Source organism: Saccopteryx bilineata, chromosome 6 (assembly GCF_036850765.1).
Source record: "Saccopteryx bilineata isolate mSacBil1 chromosome 6, mSacBil1_pri_phased_curated, whole genome shotgun sequence".
Classification (NCBI taxonomy): Eukaryota; Metazoa; Chordata; class Mammalia; order Chiroptera; family Emballonuridae; genus Saccopteryx; species Saccopteryx bilineata.
Window position 1 is genome coordinate 55,074,825 of NC_089495.1, and position 16,244 is coordinate 55,091,068.

At 38.8% G+C, this 16,244-nt stretch overlaps 1 protein-coding gene and 1 long non-coding RNA gene across 2 annotated transcripts in view; both read right to left on the minus strand.

The window, feature by feature from the left end:
- GPR180 (G protein-coupled receptor 180) overlaps nt 1-12,888 on the minus strand; it is a 36,944-nt gene extending 24,056 nt beyond the window's left edge. The window contains exons 1-3 of the mRNA XM_066236701.1: nt 12,640-12,888; nt 10,139-10,297; nt 2,034-2,234 (exon numbers count right to left, since the gene is read on the minus strand). Of these exons, the coding sequence (XP_066092798.1) occupies nt 2,034-2,234; nt 10,139-10,297; nt 12,640-12,784 (505 nt within the window). The 5' untranslated portion in view covers nt 12,785-12,888. The remainder of the gene's footprint in view (nt 1-2,033; nt 2,235-10,138; nt 10,298-12,639) is intronic.
- LOC136307721 (uncharacterized) overlaps nt 1-16,244 on the minus strand; it is a 530,662-nt gene that overhangs the window by 452,611 nt on the left and 61,807 nt on the right. The window lies entirely within an intron of this gene.

The following is a 16,244-nucleotide window of genomic DNA, read 5'->3' on the forward strand; positions in this document are numbered from 1 at the left end:
ACTAGATCTGGGTAAGGTTCAGGACGAGCCAGGGTGAGTTTGAATGACATTAGTGGCTCATGCATTGCACAGGCACAAATTTGATCATTTTATGGTTTATGGTCAATGTTTTGCACGTCAAATTGGGAAAACAGAAAGAGACTAGAAATGAGAGCTTGGATAGGGACAGGAAATGGAAGCTCGGATAAGGAGGCAAGAAAAGCACATCAGGATACAGTAGCATCTCATGGATCCAGACAATAAGTAAGACAACCTCTTGAGCCAAAGACCTACTACCTATAAGGCAGTAAGGGGAAGGACTAGACTCCACTATGAGGCAGGATAGAGCTCCCGCATCAAAGAGAAAACAGTTAATGGCAGGAAACCCTTCTGATCCTGGAAGTGACAAAAACAAGGCTCCCTACCAACCAGAAGGTGGAGTCAGAATTTGGCACCACAAAGCTTAAAGACCCCCACCTCCAACCTGTGGAAGCACATAAAATCCCAAGAACTAACTGACCATGCACGACTCACTCTCAAGTTGTCCCATTTCCACCTGGACATGTACTTTTCACTTCTTTCATAGCCATGACCGTCCAAGCCTCTTTCTTTTTCTCTACCTGAATAAAACTTGCTTTATTCTCACTCTGATTCATCCTTTCAATCTTTCCGTGGCTAGTCAAGGACCTGGAGGATCACTGACAAGCACAAGGTCCTGGACTAGGCCGGGCAGGGCCAGCCCCCAGCATGGAAGTAGTCCGGGAACAATAAGGTCAGGAGGGTTTGTATGTACGGTGACTGTAGTAGAGCATTACTTCCTGCTGAGCCTTGAACAGTCCTAAAAATAAGTAAAGAAACCTTAAAAACAATTTAGTACAACCACCTACCCAATGCTATAAGTAGACATGGGTTTCATCAATGCCTTTCCAAACTATGAAAAAGAAATGCCAGTATCTTTTAGAAAGATAACAGAAATGGAAGTACTGACTTAACATCCAACAACAATCCACAATGATCCGAACTACCATTTCCTTTACACAAAAAACATTCAGAATTAACTATATATTTTAAAACAGCTTCTCATTTTGCCCCTAGCTAGATACACATTTTCAGACAAAAATATATTTGAAAAATGTTACTCTCTTCAGACATTAAGTTATTTGTCACATGGTGTCTGTAACATGTTCCTTAGTTGCTTTTCTATCTGCGGCAATGTACATTTTGAACTCAGTAATCAGTTCTGTACAGTGTAGCCTCAACTCCTGCCCTACCTCCACCCATCCACCTTGATGGTCAATGGGATGTGATGGGATTAAATTTTTCTCTAACCAGACTGACTCTTCCAAATAGGTAATAAACTCATGAATCCTGTTTCTTTGACAGACGGCCTACAGATTTTAGTTTTCACTGATATGCTAATTTACATTTCTATGAGGATGCTTTATGGCATGTCTATCTTGAATTACAAGAAGTCATTCATTTCTGTTTGAGCTAGATATTTCACTTCAGCAGTACAGTACACATTCAACCTAATATTCTGATGAAATAGTTAATGAGAGTAAACCTAATTTTGTAAAGCATTATAAACTTGGATCATTTCTAAAATGGTTATAAGTTCCAATAAAGACAGTCCTTAAATTTGCTCAACCTATTAAGAGAATAGTCACACAAAGTAGTAGAGTTCCTAATCTGTATCACTGAATTTCCAATTTACTCAATTTATTAATATTTTTGTTTATAAAAATGCTGTTATCATTTTTAAAACTTAGAATATATAGAAAATAAAACTATCCAAATTTCTACCATCCAACAAAATAACCTTATATTTCTATACTCCTTTTTGTTTATTCTCTGCATTTTTAACATACTTCAAATCAACCAATATAAAATTCAGTGTTCTACTTTAACTTAATAGTGTAGCAATTAAAAGGCTATAAGAAGATTTATTTAACATTTCCCTACTATTGGACATGTTTAACATTCTAAAAACACATGAAAGAACTTATACATAAATCTTTTCTGTATTTAGGACATATTTAAATGTATATTCTTACCAGATTCTCCAGCACTAAAATGATCAAGTGGGTTCCCTTCAGCATCCGGGTTTAGTAACATCATTTCAAATGGTATGTTGTCCACCTGAGAATTCTCACTGTCATCTTTGCATGTATACTTGTCTGCATAAAACACGTGCCATGTTTGTGGATATGGAATCTGGGACACTGTCAGATTATGTTCAGTCTGATTCATGGATACTTTAAAGAGAAAGAATATAGCATTTTTAAAGCAAAACTCTCAAATGTATTTATTGTTTTAGTCAGATAATCACCCTAAAGTTAGAATTCTCATGTTTAATTCTTAGAGCCTTAGAAATTCAAACCCTGTTGTAGTATTGGCATATGGTCTGTAAATCATAAAGCAGAAAAAAATAATGTTTTTTAACCAAAAAAATTATTATTACAAAAGTACCATGAAACACCACAAATGAGAATGGTTTTACTGAAATCTTCACTTTTAATATAAATGTTCTCAAATTTTTCAAGTGGGTCAGTAACATAAATTTTTTTTCTTCTTTTCCAAGTGAGAGGAGGGGAGAGAGACAAACTCCTGCATGCACTCGACCAGGATCCACCTAGCAATACCCCCCACCTAGGTTGGGGCCAATGCTCTGCCCATCTGAGGTTGTGCTTACAACCGAGCTATTTTTTGAGCCTGAGGAAGAGGATCCTTGGAGCCATCCTCAGAGCCCGGGGCCAATGCACTTGAACCAATCATAATGCCATAATGCATGAGGGGCAGAGAGGGGGAAGAGGAGGATAAAAGGGTGAGGGGGGGAAAGGAGAAGAAGGAGAGAGAGGAGAGAGAGGGAGAGAGAAAAGAGAGAAGGGGAGAGGGAAAGGTGGAGAACAGACGGCCACTTCTGCATGCCCTGACCGGGAATCGAACCTGGGACATCCACATGATGGGCCAACACTCTACCACTGAGCCAACCAACCAGGCCCATAAAAGATTTTTTAGAATTAAACTTATTGGTGTGAATTGATTAATAAGATTACATAGATTTTAAGTGTACATTTCTATGATACATGACCTGTATATTGCATTGTAGCAAAATATACAAAAGTTACCATTTTAATGATTTTTAAGTGTACAGTTCTGTGGCATTAAGTACATTCACAATGCTGTATAATCATCACAATGATAGGGGTTTTTTTTCTTCTTATTTTTAGCAAGACAGAGAGAGACAGAGAAATGAGAAGAATCAACTTGTAGTTGTGGCACTTCAGTTGTTCCCTGATTGCTTCTCATACATGCCTTTACGGGCGGGGGGAGGGGGGGGCTCCAACCGAGCCAGTGATCCCTTACAAGCCAGCAACCATGGGATAATGTCGATGATCCCATGCTCAAGCCAGGGATCCCACACTCAAGCTGGTGAGACCTGTGCTCTAGCTGGATTAGTCTGAGCTCAAGCTGGAGACCTCGGGGCTTATTCCTGGGATCTCAGAATCCCAGTTTGACACTTTATTTACTACTCCGCCACCAGTCAGGCACAGTGACAGTTTTGAAATCTACTTATTTGAGTTACATTTAAAATAAAACATTTAATTTAGGAAGCCACTTTATCTAGGAACTATGACTGACAAGTACCTTCAAAAGATTTTTCCAAAATCTTTTGGTAATTGGTAATTCTTTAAAAAGGTACTAAAAGTAGAAAAACAGAAATTATAGGAATATAAGAGCTACTATGCTGGGTCAGGTTTATATAGCGGCAGGAGAGAGGAGACTCATGAATGTTGCCACCACACAAAGCTGTGTTTGGTCTACGGCCATACCACCCTGAACGTGCCCGATCTCGTCTGATCTCGGAAGCTAAGCAGGGTCGGGCCTGGTTAGTACTTGGATGGGAGACAAAGCTGTGTTTGAATCTTGGCTTCTATACTTACCTTCTATGTGACCTTGGGCAAATTACCTAAGCAATGACACTCTCTTCATCTGTAAAAGGAAGATAATACTTAGAGCAAAGAGCTGATGCAAGGACTAAAGTATGAGTGTCAGTTTGCATGGTATCTGTCATATAATAGTTGCTGAATAAAGGTTAATTCTCCTTTTCCTTTCTTTAAAAGAAGGGGGTTATAAAAATAAGTGGTTTTCAATCCAGGGTAATTCTGTTCCCTGCCAGGGCATCTGAAAACACGTAGCGAATTTTATTGTCACAATAGTTGAGAAGATACCTGATACCTGATATCAGGGAGGGGGTTGTGATAAGCCTCATGCAATCCAAAGTAAAGTCTCACAAGACAGACCTGTTTCTCCTAAAATGCTAGTAGTATCCCTTCTGAGAAACACTACATGATGTCTAAGATCCCTTCTCAATTTAAAACTATGATTCCGAGCTAAGAGGTACTGGCTAACACAATTACAAAGTTGCAGGAGAGCAGTGTCTCAGACACTATGCATAATGAAGAGCAAAAGAGATCAAAGGCTAAGGCCTTCTACTTAGCAACATTAATATTTGACAAATAAATTACTTAACATCTTTAAATTTGTTTTTTAGTAATAAAACTAAGATACCTGACCTAGCTAGCTCAGATTCTTGTCATAAGCAAGTCAGACAATATATAAAAATCCTTTGTAAAGAGTCAGATTCTGTACAAATCCAGGTATTCTTATAAGATGATGATGGGCCTGATTCCCAATTCCAGACTGCCTGCACACATGCTGAGCAGTCTCGATCTTTTTCTCAACTGAAGAAAAGGACCTTTTAATAAATAAGACATGTCACCCTGGCCGGTTGGCTCAGTGGTAGAGCATCAACCCAGTATGTGGATGTCCTGGGTTCGATTCCCCGTCAGGGCACACAGGAGAAGTGACCATCTGCTTCTCCATTCCTCCCTCTCTCTCCCCCCATCCCCTCCTATGGCTCCAACAGTGCCAGAGTAAGCCTCAGGTGCTGAGGACAGCTCCCTGGCCTCTACTTCAGGTGCTAAAAAAAAAAAAAATGGCTCGGTTGCTGAACAACAGAGCAACTGCCCTAGATGGGCAGAACATCACCCCCTAGTGGGCTTGCTGGGTTGATCCTGGGTGGGGATGCTGTGGGAGTCTGTCTCTCTGCCTTCCCTCCTCTCACTTAAAAAAAAAAAGAAAGAAAAAATAAAAGACACGTTGAGATAACTGGAAATTTGCATATGGAAAGATTTTAGAGCACATCATGAATGATCCACTTTCTTAGACATAATGTGGTACTGTGATTATGGAGAAGAATAGAAAGAAGAGAAGGAATAAGAAATCGCACTTTTATATAGTGTAGGCTGAATTATGGTGGGTCAAACACTGCTCATGACACCCACAGATATTTTCAGGTGGCTAGATTAAAAACAAAAATCACACATACAAACACAAAGCAAATGTAATAAAATATTAACAATTACTGAATATAAGACAAGGATATATAAGATGTTGATTGCACTATACTTTCAACTCCTTTGATTGAAAATTTTCCTAGTAAAAATTGAAAAAATGTTATTTATAGGTTAACTTTATAAACAAGATACTGGTGTATCTAGTCAGGATTTAAATTTTGAGGATTTAGACTTTATAATTGGCAGTTTCATTAATAGCAGTTAACCAGGACAAGAAGATTTATCAACAATACCACAGCATTGTATTTTTGGTTATCTTAACCTACCTGACATTTATACTGTTGTTTATTTTTCTTTAAGAAAACTACAGCTGCTGGGAAAACATAACATAGACTCTAATTTCTATTAAATATTTGAAGATCTTTAATAAGAATTCAATATATATAATTAATACATGGCTGAGAAATAAGGTTTTTGAAATGTGCAGCTTGCAATTACATAATTTGGACCTCAGTATATAAAGGCTCTGCTATGTCGCTGTTCTATCACTTGTACTTTTCCTTTTATATAAAACAATATAAAAATTAACCATTACATCAAAAAAAATTAACCATTACATCTCAACCAATACACTTTTTAATGTTTCATTTTAAATTATGCAGATATACATTAAAACAAGAGTGTGCTTCATAAAGTGATATTGCCTTAACTTTGTCAAAAGCCTTGTTTCCCAGGCTTACTGAAAAAGGTAAGACAAAAAATATGTACTCATTGTTTTTGAGACAAAAGACTACAGCACTGCACACCTATTCTATGCTAATATAATTAGTACCTAAAATATTAACAAAACTTGGAACTGCAGAGAATGATGTTATATCGCTAACTGTTCAATCATATTATGCAATGAAATAAATACTATTAACAAAAATACACAGAATAATAATATACTAACACCTTTAAAGGATTTATACATATGCAAAATGTACAAAAGGAATTATATGTATATGATATACAAAGACATTACTAAATGTTTCATATACAAAGTTGTATTTAGTTATAATCTGACAGCAAATTACTGTACTCTTAATAGTTTTTTTTTTTTTTACATAGAAACGTAATTTTCAGTGCTTTTAAATGTTTTGTTTGCTTGCTTTAAAAACCTACAAAATGCCCTGGCCCGTTGGCTCAGTGATAGAGCGTCAGCCTGGCATGTAGATGTCCTGGGTTTGATTCCCAGCCAGGGCACACAGAAGCGCCCATCTGCTTCTCCTCTCCTCCCCTTCTTGCTTCTCTCTCTCTCTTCTCCTCCCCTCCTGCAGCCAAGGTTCGATTAGAGCGAGTTGGCCCCAGTGCTGTGGATGGCTCCATGGCCTCTGCCTCAGGAGCTAAAATGGCTTCAGCTGCAACAGAGCAAGGGCCTTAGATAGCAGAGCATCGGCCCCTAGTGGGCTTACTGGGTGGGTCACCGTCAAGGTGCATGCGGGAGTCTGTCTCTGCTTCCCTCCTCTCACTAAAATTAAAAAAATTTAAAAAAACCTACAAAATATTTTATCATTACTTTTAAAGCTGATTGTTTATGACACTACTGAAAGAAAGCAAAGGAAGCCTGAAAAATAATTTCTCAAACACTAACCCAGGAGAATGTATACTCACAAACCTCATTTGACATTAGGGGTTTTTCAGATCTGCGAGTCTTTTTATAGTTCATAGCTGCAGTAAGGTTTTACAATGGCATCAGGCATAATTAATGAACTCATTACCATATAGGTAAAAGGCCATTAATTCTTCAAGTCCCATTTATGTCCAGAAAATGAGAATTATTTCTACAAGGAATTATTTTCAAATGTGGTACTACTACACTGTCATGAATTTAAGGATATGTTTTTTGTTTCAGTGCACCAAAGCCCCTAAATAATAACATACTATAAATGTGACAACTAACATATAAAAGTTAGAGACTAGGTTTTCTAAGACTTGGCTTTTGTTATTAGAAAAAGAATTGATGAAATATGTAGACAGTGGTTTATGTCTCACCAGTACTTAATTTATTTCAAGCCCCCAAATTTAACAAAACAATTTTCTTCTTTAAAAAGTCCTGTTCCCTGAGCTCTTCTCTTTCAGTAATTCCCAAGAAAACCCTTGCATTCAAGAGAGTAGGAAAGAGAAATTAGAAAAGGAAACAGCAAGAGGTTTTGTAAGTTACAGCCCCATGGATGTGCACTCCATCCTAAAGAATTATAGTTAGAACCACAGCATTTTAGGACTTTCAGAAACTTCAGAGAAAGCCACTCCAGCTTCCTTGTTGGACCAGTAAGCACAGTGCGGCTCAAAGATAAGATTGTCAGTACTAGCAGTGGTCTCAGTGACTTTCCATTGCACCATACTGTCTCTCTGTTCACCTAAGTTCTGTGACTGCAGGCATATTGTGACTAATACAAAAATTATCATTTTGCTAGTGTATATTGTATATGGTATAATATTGACCATGTGATATAAGAAAACAAATCCATTCCTATAGCTCAAATCTTTAAACTACCGGGTAAGTTTTTACTAGAGAAAGAAAGACTCTGAGTTGTCAAATATAAAGCAAACAATCCACCAACAAAAAAACCCCTCAAGCGCTAACCTCTATAATTCATCCTACAAATACTTAGTAAATGCCTAACTCAGAAATAGAATATCCTAAATTCTCCTTTTCATAGTACCATGTAACTAACACTCATAGTACTTACACAGTTGTAATTTCACATTTACTCATATTGATGTGATTCATCCCTGTCACACCCACTAGGCTGACTGAGACAGTGTCAATATTTTGGTCCATGATTTATCACTAGTGCCTAGCATAATGCATGAAACAATAGAAGTGCTCAGTGAATGAAGGAAGGAAGGAAGGAATGAACAGACCAAAAGAGCCTCAGTGCTCTTACCGACTGATTTAATAACAAGCAAATAAAATGCAAAGTGGTAACTATAACAAGTGCTGTGGAAGAAAACAAGAGGCTATAAAAACTCAACTGTTAACTTAGAAGAGGGAGGCGCCAAAGAGGGGCAGGAAGAACAGGCGGAGGAAAAGCCTGTGCAAAGGCCCAGGAGAGCACTAAAATAAAACCAGCACTATAAATAAAATGAGGCAGGAGGAGGACGATGCTGTGAGACAGATGAGGCTGGGAAGAAAGGCAGGTAAGCAAAGGCCAGACTGAGATGCCTTTGCTGATCACGTTAAGGAGCTGGTCTTTGTCCTAAGAGCAGCAGAAAACCACTGAAGTATTTAAGGGTGTGGTGAGGAAGAGAATATGACATGATAAAATCTGCTATTCAGAAAGATTATTCTGATGGAGAGGGATCGGCATGGCCGCAGTGGCCAGGTAGGAGGCTACTGCAATAGTACAGGCAAGAGACGATGGCAACCTGGAGTAATGTGGTGGAGGTAGATAGGAAAAAAATTAGACGAATGCAAGCGATATTTAGACCTAACTTACTGATAGATTGGAAGAGGACAAAGAGGTCAAAGAGGGGAATGTTGGAAGATCCCTTGCTTTCCAGCTTGTTTCCTAGGTGGATGATGGCCCCAATTCCTAAACCCGGGAACACGAAAATGACCAGGTTTCGATGGACAAAAACTTTTTACACATATGTGGAACACTTAGATGAGCAAACTGGTGTATAAAGAAAAAAACTGGTAATGAGCACTTGCAAGAATTTCTCAGGAAAAGTTCTGAAATTCAGGGTTGAGATATATAACTTTATGTAACTGTCTGGTTTTTTTTTAATATCTGAATCTTTAAGTCATTCAGTCTTCTTCCGCATACTGTCAATGTCATCATACAAATCTAATTAAAGGATTCCCACAATGAGTGGCAAGGACTGGGAACTTCTACTCTTATTCCTCATTCTTGCTCCCTGCCCTATGAGGGAACCAGAGAGCTACTAAGTCTAGGACAATGGGTGTTTAGAAATGGTTATGTTTCACTTGACTCAAGATTCAGACTCATCAACATGTAGAATATGATAGGGACAATACAGGGGAGAAAAGAGGAAAGAGAGAATTCTCAATTTTTTTCTCATGGATTCTTCATATTCCTAATGTCTCCTAAAATTAACTGACTTCCAAGAAGTATAATGGGTAGCATGGCACATGCTCTTCATTTCCATATTAAAAAGATCTGCACTCACTCTGGATGGCTAACACTCTAATGCAGGGATTGTTGATGATGAGAATGGAAGAGCTCACGGGTCCAGCCAACCAGGGTCACAAAAGCAGTGCCTCTCCAGAGGTAAACCTAAAGGTTTACAAGTGATGGGGTACTAGTATATCTCAATATGACATACTATGTCACCATACAACTAGGTCCCCTGTTCCAATAACATGTTACAAAACAGCATCACTTGGACTAGTTTATACAGTTAACTGAGATAATACAGATTTACTGCTTAGCTCAGTGCTGGCATATAATGTTCTCTACTAATGTTATCATTCACTCCACATTGCCAATGGGTAAAAATATATCTGCCATATTGGTAGGAATTATGTGACCTGTAAGAAGTTTGAATAAATATCCTTATAATTATCTGGATATACTTTAAAAATTTTTGAATGAGAAAAGGGAGAAAAGGCAGACTATTTTTTGATCAAGGAAAAGGTCAGTTTTCTTAAACTTCAGTTTCAAACGTACTAGATGAAGTGTCATCACAGCGTGATGTGTGCTGTGTTATGAAACATCTTGGTATACAAACATTGCATTTCACATTATGGAGAAAAAACGTAACTAACAATCAAATAAAAATGATATACTCACCTGTTAACTGAGCTTTGGATAGTTTTTCACTACAACTATAACTGTGACTATTTTCCTGCAGCTTTAGCCATTCCTGAGCTTGGAATAGGTGGAGTTTAGCTTCCTTTCCAACCGCTACTGCTATATTGTCAATTCTGACACACAGAAGAGCATGGTCACCTGGACATTAAAACAAAAATTACAAACTAGTTCGGTCTCTTGTACAAAACTGACATGTTAGACAATTCAACAACTCTACTTATCAAAGTGGGAATTTACAGAGCACAATTTTTCTTAAATCTCACTTAACTAGAGAGGTCACATTAGAATGAACATCCTATTGAGATGCAAGTCAAGAGATTATGCACATTAATTATTCAAATCAATGTATGGTGTTTCCTTATACTTCAGCTAAGTGATGACATTTCACTGAGTAAACAGCAACATCTGCTGTATGTGGACCTTCACTGTAATAGAATTTTTGTCTCATTTTACAACTACTCCACGTCTTCAACATCTGTTCACAAACTATCCATAGAAATTTCCTAAGTCTCTTTTGTTTTTTTAATATGCCATAGCTATTAATATTGAAATATATTTTTAAGGTAAAAAATAAGCATAGCTAAGAGCAAAAGAGTTTAAATAAATGAGTTTGGGGGTTCATTTACTGGACACAAAATCTAACATGTCACTTTTACAATAAAACTTCCAGAATATGTTGTAAGACTACTATCGGAGGAGCCTCGCTGCACACACCAACTGCATTCATTTCAGGCCCAGATAAAAAGGGCAAAAACCAGCTGCCCCTGCGGAAACAGGCTCAGGGGGAGACAGAAAGCAGGAGACTTTTTCATTTTTCCATTTAAATATTTTCTATTCTCTTATTGTTATAATTATCACTTTGATTAAATATTTTAAATAAATTTAGATGTATAATATGTATCAAAGAATGTGTTAAGTCTCCTATATAAATTGATTACATTATAAATTAGCAAAAGTTAAAAATGACTTTAAGGCCCTATTAACATTATATTGCATTTTAAATTAGTTATTATTTCGGTATAGTTGTAGTATTATTACTTTATTGAATTTGAATGCAATTAAAATTAATTATACACACACACGTAGAGTGTTAGAATACTTGGATCACTCAATTCTCCAATCTTTCTTGAGAAATCTGGATTTACTACAGTACATGTTTCTCCTGTTTACCAAGTAATCATCACATTTCTAGACATGCGTAATAACCCATGTACGAGCTTCCAGACACCCCAGACTTTCCAGCACTGTCCAGACTGTGCCTGCCATTTCTTGTACTGACACTGCTATCACTAACTCAAAAAGTACAGTGACAGCCAGTTGATTCAGAAACTGAAAATGTTACCTAGAAAATAATAAAACTATTTCTAGACTTTCTATTTTATTCACCCAAGACTTAATCCACATTAGATTTTGGAAAACTAGATTGCATCTCCTTTTCTCAGCTGTTTTGAAAACTTTAAATTAAAAAAGAACATTCAGGTTCCCCTCCCTTGACCCAATTCTGTAATTTCTCAATACTTTAAAATTGTTCTCCCACACCAAAGAACTTCTCATTTATATTATCTTCCCCAAAGAATCCTCTCTAGGATATTATGCTGATCTTTTCATGCTAAAGATTGTGTAAATCAAGGATCCTAACCTCATCGAAGCAAATATTCATTTGAAATATAGTAGTCAAATTAAGAGTACCAAGAGTGTGTACCGACAAAAAAATTTAAGGGTACAAAATAAACACAGTAAAAACTAGAGTGACTTGTAAATTCATTCACTGAAGAATTATCGATTTTTGAAGACCAGAAGGTAAGAATCAACCGCAGTTCTGATGTCAAACGGGCGAGAGGATACAAATTATGAAGCTTCCAGTGCACACTCACATGCATTTCTGCCAGGTTCTCTACCTCACAATCGGTAATCTACTCCTTTAGTAGCAGAGTAACTAAACTGTTGTAGTAATAGTGACAACTAGATTATCAGGTGTTTTATTTAGTTTCCAAAACCTCTTTATTGCAAGTAGTTTTTGTCGAATTGATGTTAATAACAACAAGCCCAAGAAATATACGTTCTGAGGCTTAAATTCACACATAATTGCAGTGCCTCAGTGAATACAAGCGGGCTGAGGCAGAAGTGAGCAACTGCTGCGTCCTTGAGGGAAGCATTTCGAAAAATGCATCAGGCTTATCATCGGTACAACGTTTGTATGGGGAGGGTTGGAGAAACCATCTTTCTGGTGCAGAATACAATTATTAAGCGGGGAACGAGTGCTGACGGAGGGGTAGGAGGCAGCAATGGTAGGATTCGCAATACAGGCATCGTACGATTCCGCCGGGCTACAGTGGGAGGAGGGCTGCCGGAGACGCCGGACATCCAGGTGAGCCAGGTGAAGTTCCCCGCCGGGCCCAGGTATCCCCACTCAAGGCAGGGGGTGCGGCCCGCGGGATGAGTCCTTGCGCCTTCATCCCTCTCCTCGCCCCCGCACCTACCGTGGAACTCGAAGTGGCTGATGCTCTGGCCTTGAGCGTCTCGGGCCGCGGCGCTGCTGAAGCTGCCCCGCAGCGTCTTACCCTGGCTACCCCGCGGCCACATGCAGCAGGTGAGGGCCACTGCCAGCAGCCGCAGCACCCCCATCCCCGCCTGCCGCCTGGCACCTACACCACAGCCCTAACCAACAGCGGTTACTAGTCCCACGTCGGCAGCCGGGAAGGGGGAGGAAGGAGCAGGACCTGCGCCGCCGGCCGGCCCAGGAAACTGATAGCCAATGAGGTGGGCGCCTCCGCCACGAGCCAAGGATATCTACCAATCAGAGACTGAAATAGGCGGGACGTGCAGACGCGTGCGTCCCATCACCTCCTTGCCTGTTGGCTAGTTCCCGCCTTTTTAAATGGAGAATCAGAAGGATGTTGCTTCAGGTTACGGAAAAATTATTTCCCTCATTGTCTACTGCGCATGCGTGGGAGCGCGGGCGTGGGTTCATCGCTTTCCAGAGATCCATGGGTTTTGCAAAGACCTAACAAACACATGACAGCATTATTTCTGGTGAAAAGAAGAAAACTCTCGCAAAGCCCTATGTGACTATGTAGCCTGTTGGACGTTTCCACGTTAATGTCTCAAAAATATTTAATTGTGCATGTCCAATGGATTTTTTTTTACCTCCTAGATTTCTTGTCTTGTTGAATTAGGTCATTATCCATCTCAAGCCCAACAGCTGGGAATTATAGTGACCCTCTCCACCTCTAGCAGTCTACATCCAGTCTCAATTTAACTAGTTTATTAGCGTCTCTTTTGGCAGTAATGGTAGGAAGCAGCAGCCACTATCCTCTCCAGGCCCTCATAGTATCACCATCCTGTCTATGGCAACTGACCTACCTCCAGTCTTAATTTTTTCCAATTCACTACACACAGCCCATCTCTAGAACCACAGAAAGTTTTAGGAAATGCAATTTGACTGCATCACTTTCTTTCAAAAGTTCTCAATTGCTTTTATTGCACAATTTAGAATATGGTTTTCTCTTTAGAATATGGTTTTCGGGCCGTGATGGCGAACATATGACACGCATGTCAGCATTGACACATGTAGCCACTTTCAATGACACACAGCCGCATACCAGAGAAGTATGGGGCCGCAGGCTGAGAAGTACGATTCATCCTTGGCCAGGTGCAGTAGCCGAGGATAAAACATTTGCTGTAGTGTAGACACTCTGTGCTGCAGGTCTGTAGGCCAAAACAACAGAACTCTGGCACAGAGCATCTAGTTCTGGGACTTCCAGTTAGGCCCTTAGGGGATCTTTGACCTCACTTCTGGCCGGCAGGCGGAGCACGGAGCAGTAAAATGTCGCGCGTGCCCTGTGACCACCATTCCCAGCAACCACATAACCACAGCAACCATCATCCAATCTACTGTTCTGGGTGTCGTGGATTTCTAATTGACCATCATTACTGAGATAAGTGAGGGAGAGGTGAGGGCCTGTGCTATGGGTGTCGTTTCCCGCCATTAGAAGTAGCGGCAGCCATCTTAATTTACATAAGATGCAACTTGCAGAATTTCAAGACAGCATCTGGGCTCAGGTGTTTTTCGACTTGAGGTCAAAGCTTGAGAATCTGGAAAGGTGCTGCTTGGAGAATCAAGAGGAGTGTCACTACGAACAGGAAATTTGGAGTGCCTGGAACTGTACCAGACACTTTTAGCACCCTGAAAACTATAGCAATGGCTTTACTCACAATTTTTCCCTCTATGTACTTTTGTGAGACCTTATACTCAGCGTTAAATAATATCAAAACCAACAAAAGAAACAGATTGACAGATGAAGTTAGTAGCGCTTGCTTGGGCTTGAAGTGTACAAAATACCAACCTTCAATTGAAGATTTAGCCAATGAAATTCAGCAACAAAACAGTCACTAATAGGCAGGTTAGTTAAAAAATTCCTCCTCCCCCTCACTTATCTTAGTTCACGGCACCCCACACAAGTTAAATAATATCAAGACCAACAAAAGAAACCGACTGAGAGATGAACAAAGAAGTCACTAAGCAGGTAAGTTAAATAATTAGTTTTTGGTTTATTAAATACAGTTATATATTACAATTATACATTTCTGTTATTTAAACTATAAATGTCGCAAAATTATGGTTTTTTTCTCGAAGTGACACACTACCGGAGTTATGCTCAGTTTTTTGGCGAATTTTGACACACTTAGCTCAAAAGATTGCCCATTACTGTTTTAGGGTCTCTCAAATTTCTATCTGGAGTTTTTCTATTACCAGCATTACAGGGCAGCTGTCAGTTCATTGAACACTCCAAGTGCTCACTTCTGGGCCTATAGCACTTGCAGATCCCTTTGGCTGAAATACTTGTCTTATTCTACTATTCAATTTTCACATCATCTTCCTTTTTCTATTTTACTCTTCTCCCCTAAGGCTCTTTTAGAAGCCTTTCCCAAACCCCCAAGTCTGTTTTAGGTGCCTCTGGGATAGGAATCCTGTATTTCCCTATCCAGGCACTTACCACAAGGTATTGCAAATGTTTGTTGATTTATCTGAATACCCTACTACACTGTAAGCTCCAGGTGGTCAGAGATTATGTCTTCATGAGAATAGAAGCTTAAAATTTTTTATGAATAAATGCATATGTTATTTTCACTTGACAACCATATAAGCAAGTTCTAACAAAGGACTTCGCCTTTTATAAAAAGAAAGCTTGGGGGAATGCTTCCTATCATATAGCCAATATTTTCTGGTATCTCTGGCCAAACAGGAATAAACTGGAGATATTAATATTATGAGATTTTTTTAAATTACATTATATTTTAATTATAAAAGTAATTTATGCAGCTTAGGGAAATAAACAGTCAAAATTATATAAAGTAAAAATGTAAGTCCTCATTTATTCCTTTCCTTGCTCGTTCCTGACACCCAAAGGTAACCTTTGCCAGTAGTTTAGGGTGCATTCTTACAGACATGTGTTTGCAAATATATGTGGTATTTCCAAACCAAGAACAGGAACAAAATTGGTCCTGGAAAAAAGAAATCAGAATATGGGTCTTGAATGCTGTGAAGCCTCTTTTACTGTTTCTTGTAATTCTTCTCTTTGTTATCAACTCTGTTTTCCTCTCTCACCAAAGACAGGGTTTTTGATTCCTCAGTTCATTTGAATGAATATGGCCACCAGCAAGTCCAAATTTTGTAGGTTCTGAGGTCAAGAAGAGCAACCAGATGATCCTAGAACCTTAGTCCAATTCCAAATCCCAGGAAGAAGGTTCAGTTGAGTCAGGTGACCATCCTGGGGCCTGTCAAGAGTGGGTCAAGTTAGTAAGATGATAAAGTGTAGGGTAGTCTGGTCATATAAAACTGTAAGTATCCACTAAAATAAATTTGGTTCTCATTCCATGTTGATATATTCTTTTAAAAGGTTATATATCCACTCATTGTATTTAAAAAGTGTGACAATATTAGTAGACATTTATACTGGGTCCAGTTTTTCATTACTATGAGCAATATAGCAATGAACATACAGTTACCTATATTATACATTATGGAATATGGGATCATGGGATATGTTCATTTGAATTTTGCATATATATTATCAATTTGCCC